Genomic DNA, 10,175 nt, shown 5'->3' with positions numbered 1-10,175 from the left:
TTTTTTGTTTGTTGGTTGGTTTTTTCTGTTAACAACTGGGTTTCACTCAGTCGCCCGGGCTGGAGTGTAGTGGTGCAGTCATGGCTCAGTGCAGCCTCAGCATCCCAAACTAAAGCCATCCTCCCACCTCAGCCTCCGGAGTAGCTGGGATCACATGTACATGCCACCACATTCACTAATATTTAAATTTTTTTAAAAAATAGAGATGGGGGTCTTACCATGTTGGCCAGGTTGGTCTTCAACTCCTGAGCTCCAGCAATCTTCCCACCTTGGCCTCCCAAAGTGCTGGGATGACAGATGTGAGTCACTGCACCTGGCTAGAAATTTCTTAATTTTAATGAAGTCCTATTATATCAGTTTTTATATGGTTAGGGCTGTTTGTGACTAGTTTAAGAAATTCTTGTCTACGCCAAGGTCTGAAGATACTCTCTTGTGTTTTCTCTGGAAGCTTTATTGCCTATACTTTAGATTTAGGTGGTGATGTGTCTCAGATCTTTTCCTTTTTTTTTTTTTTTTGTTTGTTTGAAGACAGGGTCTCGCTCAGTTGCTGCCCAGGCTGGACTGCAGTGCGAAATTATGACTCACTACCGTCTCAACCTTCCAAGCTCAAGCAGTCCTCCTACCTTGGCTGGGACTACAGGCTTGCACTACCGCACCCAGCTGATTATTTATTTATGTTAGCAGTTGGGTCTTACTATGTTGCCCAAGCTGGTCTTGAACATCTGAGCCCAAGTGATCCACCTTCTTTGGCATCCTGAAGTGCTGGGGTTACCACAGGCATGAGCCACACTGTCTGGCCTGAGTTTACTTTTAGAATTCATTTGTTGGAAATCTAAGGAGACTCACAGGCTATGGCTAGCTAATTAGTAGTTGGTTTTTATGTTATTTGTGTTTACTAATAACATCTTTGTGCATTTGCAAACTGTACACGTGCCTAAGTCGTTATTCAGTTTGCTAATGATGCTTGCACAGCTCATGAGTTAAAAATTTACTGGGGTTGGGGGAGGGAGAAAGTGTGATGGGATGGAGTTTCTTTTTGGCTGATGAGAAATGTGCAAGGTTGTGGTGATCACCACATGGCTCTGTGACTGTGCTAACACCATGTGCGCTTTCAGAGGGTCACTTTTACCGGATGTGCATGGTATTGAAAGAAGATGGTAATAGCTTACTGCAGTCATCGTAAGCCCCCAACTCCTTTGGGGCTGCTGTAACAGGACACCACAGACCAGCAGACAAAACAGCAGGAACAGCAGGAATGTGTTTCTCATGCTTTGAAACCATAAGTCCGAAATGGAAATGGAGATGGAGGAGACAGCTGCCTCCTCCCCAGCTCTCTAGTGAGAGCTGCCTCCCAGCTCACAGCCCTTCTCACTGTGGCCTCACCTGTCCAAAGGGCTGAGCTAGTTCTCTGGGGTTCCATTTTTAAAGGCACTGAGCTCATCATTAGAGCTCTGCCTCCTGACCTAATCACCCTTAAAGGCCCTGCCTCTTAATACCATCCCCATAGGGGCTAGGATCCAGATCATAGCACCCTTGCATGGGAACATGAGCTGCTGCCTGTGGGGCTGGGGCTTGGGATCCAATCCAGCACCAGCCTCAAGTGTGTGTCCTCTAGAGAGGACCTCTCTCTCACCTTGTGTTACGGAATTTTCCAAACATACCCCAGAGAGCTGGTAGGTAAGGAGCCGTAGCTTCAGCGGGTCATCCGTCAGCTGACTCTGTTTCCCTCTGCGCCTTGCTGGGCCCTGCGGATTGTCTCTGCTGGTCCGTCTGGCTGGTGCTGCACATGCACAGGCGGCAGCTGGAACTGCGGCCTTTTTGTCCCTTTTGTTGGGGTCCTGGCTCTGCCCAGGCCTCAGCTCTGGAGATAGTGACCAGCCTTCTATGTCAGTTTAACTGGACTGCAGGCCTCAGAGCTCCATGAACTCCAGCCAGGCGGCCGTGGGTGCTCAAAGTGGCAGGGCCACAGCAGGGCTGGGCTCCATGTAGTACTGCTGACTGCCAGGGGCCTGGCAGAGTGTGAGGCTTGACCCAGACCCACCAGACTGTGTACCCTGGCCACCAGCTTCCTTGGGGTGCAGGCTCAGCAGCTGCCTACCTCTGGCTGCTTGTCATTGTCAGTGAAGTGTGGAGTGAGCAGAGTGTCAGCCCTCACCTCCAGCCCATGAGCCCTTATTAAATAAATCTGGGAGGTCAGTTTTTGACTTCATATGGGGGTGGTGGCCACCTTGTGTAGTCTTTGCAGGACTGTAGGTTTGGGTGCTGGTGGATGCAGTAGGAACTGGAATCTCCATGATGGCAGCTTTCCTCTGAATCGAGCCTTGACCCACCATACGTGTCCTCTGGGTACCCCACTGGGCTTCTTTCTGCCTGCCCATGACACTTGCTGCCTGCCCATGGACTCTGCCTGCCCATGACACTGCAGACAGAGTGGAGCTGTGAGGTTGATCCAGGCGCTCCCCACGCAGCCTGTGCTGGGCGCCTGTGCTCTGCATTGGGTTTTGTTTCCTGAGGTTCCTCCTGCCTGCAGGGCACCTCCACCGCTCCCCTCCTGATGCCATCGTGTGTGGCCCGCAGCTTTGGGAAGGTCTTGCTCCAAGGAGGTGTGTGCGCTCGGGTGCTGCCGCCCCAGCCACCTCCAGCACCTCACAGCTCCTAGGAGGGTCCAGTGCCCTCTGGTCTGCTGGGCATGCCCTTGCCATGGCCCTCTCTTTGGGCAGGTGCAGGGGATGGTGCTAGGCTGGCCCTTTCTCAGGCCAGGCCGCTGGCTTTTAGAGGAGAGGCTGGCGGGGGCTGGGCTGAGCAGAGTGGGTCCTGCTGACAAAGGGAGGGGTGGGCTGACCCGGCTTCCCTGCAGTTGGGGAAGGAGAGGCGGCACTGGGACATGTGGCTGTAGGAAAAGGGGCATTCCCACTGCAGCCCAGGGCAGTCAGGGGCGTCGTACTGGCCAGCCAGCTCAAACTGAGCCCTTAGCAGACAATGCTGCACCTTAGATCCCTGGAGAGAGGCACATTCAGCCACACTGCACACACCACCCAGAACCTAGGGAACAGCGTCTCATGGCGCGTGGAGGTCACAGGAAATTCACATTTTACTGTCCATAAATAAAAAGTGGAACCCACACACAAAAGTGAGCGCAGACACTTATGAGGAAAAGCACAAATCTGTATTCTTAAGTTGCCACTGCGGCCTTGTGGTCCTGCTACGTTCTGCAGGAACCTTTACTAAGAGCTGTCTCGTGCTGTGTCCTAGGGCGGCGCCACATCCACCACCTGGGGAACCAGCTGCAGCTGAACCAGCACTGCCTGGACACGGCCTTCAACTTCTTCAAGATGGCCGTGAGCCGGCACCTGACCCGCGGCCGGAAGATGGCCCACGTGATCGCCGCCTGCCTCTACCTGGTCTGCCGCACGGAGGGCACGCCGCGTATCCTTCCGTTTGGGAGCCTCTCAGAGGGCCCCATCTTCATGCTTAGTTGGCCCCCCTCAAATATTGGGACTTGGTAGTTGCAGTAACTTGATGTTTGTCTTTAATTGAAAAACGCCTTATGGGAGGAACTGTCTCAGTTGATGCAGGGCTTTCTGAATTTGGGGTCTCCTTTTACTGCATTAAAGAACTGGGGAGCTGGGTACCTGCCTTCCTCACACAGCCCTTGGGTGTGCAGAGCCAGGGTTCTCTGGGTCCCCGGGAGTCATGCCCTGGACTCTTCCCACCCGTGGACCTGCCGTGCCTTGGGTGCTGTCTCCATGTCCCCTGTGGTTCGGGCCGCCCTCTGGTCTGAGCGGGTGGGGCCCTGCTGCTGAGTGGGCTGCAGCCAGATGGGCGCTGAGTGCCTGTGGGCGGTGGGTGAGAACAGGACCTCCCGGCGCTAGGCTGGCTCTTTCTGAGGCCAGGCCGCTGGCTGTTAGAGGAGAGGCTGGCAGGGGCTGGGCTGGGCAGTGGTGTGCAGCCTGGCCTCGTGCGGAGGGTCCAGTGTTTGGTGTGTGCGTCTGGCCCTGCGTCCGCTGCTGCCCTCTGCAGACACACACATGGGTCAGAAGCTGCCTTCAGCCTCTTGACAGGGGAGCCCAGAGCCTTCCAGCCCCCTCCGCTCTGTGCTGTCCACACCTGCCGTGCACCTGCACCTTTTTTCTGCTCCCTGGGGGCTCCCTTCATCTCCACTGCATGGAACTCCGCTTCCTGGACCACGCCCTCCTCATCTTGTGAGGTGCCTTCTGCAGCTGCTCCTGGGAGAAGGATGTGTTCCGAGCTGTAGCCCTCCGAAGGCAGTCCCCCTCTCTGTCTCCGCCCTGTGTCTGCCCCTGCTGTGTCGCCTTGCCTCCAGCTTTCTCTCTGGGCAGTTCTGTGCTCCTCTGGCTCCCGGCCCCTGCTGTGGGGCTGCTGCGCTTTAGTGCCTTGTCTCTAATCTCCATGTTCAGAAATCGCATGGCAGTGTGAGCCCAGCAGGCCTTTGGCATCTGACTGCCTCCTGTCCTGAGCTTCTGTTGATTGGTTGTTGGATTTCTCTCCCTTCTTCTGGTTACTCCGCCTGCTACACTGAACCCCTGTGGTTATCTCTTCCTTTTTTTGCATACGGTCATCTTTTTGCTTTGGGACAGTGCCTGAACTTGACCTTACAGCAGAGCTGTTTCATTTCTCATATTTTTAATTTCTAAGAGCTCTCTGTGTTTTCTGAATCTTTCTCTTAATCTCCCATCTTCCTGAGTGCAGCAATTTCTCATCTTGAACTCTTTTCTCTCCTGTCTGTGTTTTTCCGGTTGGTCCCCCTCGAGAACTGTCCTGGGTGCCAGGTGATCCTGGTGGCTGGCTTCTCTTTTGAGTGGGATATGGGGAGGGCTCCTGGAGAGGGTGAGCTGGGTAACCTGCTGGCTGTGCCTCTGGCCAGGCAACCCTCAGTATCAGGATGTTTCATTAAAATGTCCCCCTTTTTTTCAGACAAGCTGGAATACAGTGGCAGAATCTTGGTTCACTGCAACCTCTGCCTCCTGGGTTCAAGTGATTCTTATGCCTTAGCCTCTTGAGTAGCTGGGATCACAGGTGTGCGCCACCATGCTTAGCAAATTTTTTTGTATTTTTAGTAGAGATGGGTTTCACCATGTTAGCCAAGCTGGTCTCAAACTCCTGGCCTCAACTGATCCACCCGCCCTAGCCTCCCAAAGTGCTAGGATTACAGGCGTGAGCCACTGCACTCAATCCTTAAAATGTCCTTTTAACATTTGGAATTTGTCATTTCTGCGTTAAAGTGTTTACAGCGCACATGTGCCTTTAGGGGTGATGCACAGCGCCCGGGCAGTCCACTGCAGGCTGAGAAGCAGAGCCCACTCCCACTCACCTTCTGGATGCCTCCCGGTTAGCCAGAGCACAACAGCACCCGCCACCCCACCCCAACTCCACCATCAGCAGGACACAGAGGGTCCTGTGCAGTGAGCTCACGCTGTGGGATGTGTGGCCCCCACCCCAGGAGAGGCAACCCCAGGATCCTCCTGTCACATCGTCCAGCCCATGGGTGGGACTAGTGCCCTGCGCCCAGGACTGGACACAGGAGGTCCTTGCTTGGAAGGAACAAGGGCTTGATTTAAGAACATCCAAGCTCATTCCTCCTGCCCACCCTTCACTGTGGCCTGCTCCTCAGGTGTATCCACCATCCCCCCGAAAGTGCCGGAGGCTGTGCACACACACCGCCCCTCCTGGCTCTGCACCTTGGCGGCTGTTTCGGCCAGTCCCAGATTCCTGGAGGAGGAGCAGACTGCTGAGTCCCACCAAGTCTGGCGAGGCCCAGCTGACCCCAGGCCCAAGTCTGCTCCTGGCTCCCAGCCCAGGGAGGCTGCCTGGGCAGCAGAGCTGAGACGCAGGACCTGGATGTGCCAGGCAGAGACTTGGGGCTGGAATGAGCACCCATGCCATTGCTGAGCAGGTGGTTTCTGGCCAGTGTGCTTTTCCAGCTGTGTGTCTCTATTTGTTATTGCAGCTTTTGCCCACAGCTGGTTTGTGAGTCTTTGACATTTGTTCCTGTCCAGCCAGGCTGCCCTAGGCCTGCATGGGAGAGGACGTCTTGGAATGATGACAGGCCAGTGAGCCCCAGAGGGCGCCTGAGCCCTGGGGCCAGCATTGTGGATGGTGCCATCACCTGTTTCCACAGAGCAGGTCTGCAGAGAGCATACCTAGCTCCCATGGCCCTCCAGCCTCGACCTCCATGCCACACTTGGCCACGCATGGGAGCAAGGCCTCTGCCGCCAGCCGTCACACTCCCCTCAGACCTGCTCCTCTCTCAGGCTGCAGAAATGTGCATCAGGTCAGCAGGGGCCATGTGCATTCGGCTCATTCTGGGGTCTGGGATGGGCTTCCAGAGCCCACACTTCTGACAAACCAGGCACCTTTCTCTGCCCCTCTGTTCTGGCGAGCGCCTCATTCTGCCACAAACCCCTGTGTTCCTGCTCCTTCCCCTCTGCTGCCTCCTCAAGGACAGGGCCTTGATAACAGTTGAAGTGGTCAGAAGAAGGTATCAGGAGCATGGCTGATGAGGGAATCAGAAGGCACCCACATCATTAGGCATGAAGAAGTTGCAATTTCAGGTCAGGTGTAATGGCTCACGCCTGTAATCCTGTCACTTTGGGAGGCCTAGGCAGGAGGATCGCTTGAGTCCATGAGTTTGAGACCAGCTTGAGCAACATGGTGAAACCCCGTCTCTACAAAAAAAAAAAAAAAAGCATGGCTGGTGGTGTACACCTGTGGTGCCAGCTACCGGGGAGGCTGAAGTGGGAGGATTGCTTGAGCCTAGGAGGTCGAGGCTGCAGTGAGCCGTGATCTCACAACTGCACCCCAGCCTGCACAACAGAGTGAGCCCCGTCTAAAAAAAGAAGTGGCCATTTCAAGCCTCCAAAAGGCTGACCTGGAAACGGGCACGCCTAGCATGGACCACTAGGGGCCCCTGTCAGTGGTGTCTTGCTGCTGGCATAGCAGAGGTTTAGCTGAGTTTCGTATGTTGACATTATTAATACGTTCATTCCTACTGAATTCAGTTGTCAGTCTTACTATTTGAGCTTTGGTGGCTGCTGTTTATAATGCCTGTTTTGGTTCTTCCTTTCTTTTCTTTTTTTCCATGAGACAGGGTCTTACTTGATTGCCCAGGCTGGAGTGCAGTGGCCCAGCCTTGGCTCACTGCAACTTCTGCCTCCCAGGCTCAAGTGATTTTCCTACCTCAGCCTCCATGTAGCTGGGGCTACAGGCATACACCACCACACTGGCTAATTTGTTTGTTTGTTTGTTTTTTTGAGACTGAATTTTGCTTTTGTTGCCCAGGCTGGAGTGCAATGGCACAATCTTGGCTCATCACAACCTCTGTCATCCGGGTTCAAGTGATTCTCCTGCCTCAGCCTCCTGCGTAGCTGGGATTACAGGCATGTGCCACCACACTGGGTTAATTTTGTATTTTTAGTAGAGGCAGGGTTTCTCCTTGTTGGTCAGGTTGGTCTCAAACTCCCCACCTCAGGTGATCCGCCTGCCTCAGCCTCCCAAAGTGCTGGGATTACAGGTGTGAGCCACTGCGCCCGGCCAATTTTTGTATTTTTTGTAGAGCCAGGGTTTCGCTATAATGTCCAAGCTGGTCTCAAACTCCGGAGCTGAAGTGATCTGCCGACCTCGGTCTCCCAAAGTGCTGGGATTCTAGGTGTGAGCCCCCCACCCAGCCTTGGTTCTTCATTGTTAACCCACATACCTCTCAATATCTGTTCTGCCTTTTGTATGCTGAGGACTCAGCGTGGGCCTGGGGAGGGGACGTGCCTGGCTCTCTCCTGTCCTGGGAGGGGTGTTTTCTGCTCTTCCCCGTATGTGTCTGTGGTAGACTTTTGTGTACAGGGCTCTTTATCAGCTTGAGGATGTTACCTGGTTTTCTAATTTTCCAAGAGTTTTTGTCATGAAAAGTACTGAATTTTATCAAACACATGCTTTTAATATGTTTATTGGTATGATTATATCATGTATATTTCCCCTTAATCTGTTACTTAATGTAAATAACACTGATTAAAGCAATTTTTTTTTTTTTTGAGACAGAGTCTTACTCTGTCATCAGGCTGGAGTGCAGTGGCCCGATTTTGGCTCACTGCAGCCTCTGCCTCCCAGGTGCAAGCGATTCTCCTGCCTCAGACTCCTGAGTAGCTGGAATTACTGGTGTCAACACCACGCCTGGCTAATTTTTGTATTTTTAGTAGAAACGGGGTTTCACCATGTTGGCCAGGATGGTCTTGATCTCTTGACCTGATGATCCGCCCACCTCAGCCTCCGAAAGTGCTGAGGTTACAGGCGTGAGCCATCGTGCCTGGCCTAATTAAAAATTTTTTTTTAGAACAGGGTCTTCCTCTGTTCTCCCAGGCTGTATTGCCGTGGCACCACCACAGCTCGTTGCAACCTCCAGCTCCTGGGCTTAGGTGATCCTCTGGCCTTAGCATCCTGAGTAGCTGGGACCATTGGCGCACTAGAGATGGGGTCTCACTATATTGCCCAGGCTAGTCTCAAACTTCTGGGCTCCAGTTACCCTTACCTAGGATTCCCAAAGTGTTGGGATTACAGGTGTCAGCCATTGTATCTGTCCTGTTCTTTCTACTATAAGCACTCAAGGCTATAAATTTCTCTGTATTGGTAGGCTTCCGGTCACCAGTAAGCTATTAGTAGTTAAAGTTTGGTGGAGTTAAAAGTTATATGCAGATTTCTGACTGGTGCCTCAACCCATGTTGTTGTTCAAGGATCAGCTGTTGTTGTGTGTGTTTCTTTTTTTTTTTTTTTTTTGTCTTCTTTTCTTTTTGTTTTTTTATTTTGTTTATATTCTTTTAGTGGGATTTTTGAGGAGTCTTGCTCTGTTGCCAAGCTGGAGTGCAGTGGCACCATCTCGGTTCACTGTAGCCTCTGCCTCCTGGGTTCAAGTGATTCTCCTGCCTCAGCCTCTTGAGTAGCTGGGACTACAGACACGCATCACCATGCCTGGCTAATTTTTGTATTTTTAGTAGAGATGGGGTTTCACCATATTGGCCAGTCTGGTCTCGAACTCTTGACCTTGTGATTTGCCCACTTCGGCCTCCCAGAGTGCTGGGATTACAGGCATGAGGCACCGCTCCCATCCATATATATGTATTTTTTAATGGAGATGGGGTCTCACTATGGTGTCTAGGCTGGTCTTGAACTCCTGTCCTTAGACATTCTGGCCTGGCACTCCCAGACTATGACAGCTCATTAGAATTGGCGAGAACTGGAAGGAGCCCTGGGCTGAGACACTGCACCTTACCCCCGTGCCCCTGAGCTCCTCCTGGGGCCATCCATGTGCCTGGTCGAATACGAGTGCCCGAAAGCCCAGGGCTGGGAGGATAAGGTGGCTGCCTGGACAGCAGCGGCATCATCCTTGGGACTATCTTGGTGTGGGTGGGACAGAGCCAGGCTCCCAGCCGTGTGGGAGGCTCAGTCTTCAGAGCAGGAAGCTTTGAGAAGGCAGCTGGGTACTCTTGAACTTTACAGAGGCCATGCATGAACACAGCAGTGAGGTGTTAGATTATTTGAGGTGTTCTGCACACAGGAGCCCACTGTGGGGGTGGCAGCCAGCAGTGGCTCAGGGATTTGGTCACTGTGCAGGGGGTGGGCGAGGCCCAGCAGTGACACACGTGCTCTTCCCTGGAGGCCAGAGGGGTCTAGAGAGGGACCTCAGCCTCCCGAGTAGCTAAGACCACAGGTGCCTGCCACCACGCCCAGCTAATTTTTGTGTTTTTAGTAGAGACAGGGTTTCATCATGTTGGCCAGGATGGTCTTGATCTCTTGAGCTGTTGATCTGCCTGCCTTGGCTTCCCAAAGTGCTGGGATTACAGGCATGAGCCACTGCTTTATTATAAGAATAAAAGCCAGCAGGCCTTCCACCCTGAATCAGTCACTCAGGGGCTCCCAGAGTACCTACTCTCTGCCATGCCTCCAGGCGGAGGAGCAGGGTGGTCCCTGGGGAGTTTGGGGGGGGGTGCAGAGCTGCTCATGGCCTGGGCCTGGGTCCTGATGGGGCCTGCTCTCGGGGTGCTGAGGGCATCTGAGCTCTGGGGTGAGTGGCCCCACTCCAAGCCAGGGTCCCTTAGAGCCCGGTCCAGGCACGCCTGCCTGCCAGGCTCCCATGTGGGTACTTGGTCTGGCGCTGAGTGCTGCCTGGGCCT

At 53.5% G+C, this 10,175-nt stretch overlaps 1 protein-coding gene across 2 annotated transcripts in view; it reads left to right on the top strand.

The window, feature by feature from the left end:
• BRF1 (BRF1 RNA polymerase III transcription initiation factor subunit) overlaps window positions 1-10,175 on the top strand; it is a 65,887-nt gene that overhangs the window by 15,269 nt on the left and 40,443 nt on the right. The window contains exon 3 of one of the 2 annotated variants that reach the window (XM_017505434.2): window positions 3,253-3,426. The exons of the other annotated variant lie outside the window; for it this stretch is intronic. Within the exon in view, the coding sequence (XP_017360923.1) occupies window positions 3,253-3,426 (174 nt within the window). The remainder of the gene's footprint in view (window positions 1-3,252; window positions 3,427-10,175) is intronic. 2 annotated transcript variants of the gene reach the window in all.

This window comes from Cebus imitator, unplaced genomic scaffold (assembly GCF_001604975.1).
Source record: "Cebus imitator isolate Cc_AM_T3 unplaced genomic scaffold, Cebus_imitator-1.0 Scaffold338, whole genome shotgun sequence".
In the NCBI taxonomy this organism is placed as follows: Eukaryota; Metazoa; Chordata; class Mammalia; order Primates; family Cebidae; genus Cebus; species Cebus imitator.
This window is presented reverse-complemented; position numbering and strand designations above follow the sequence as displayed.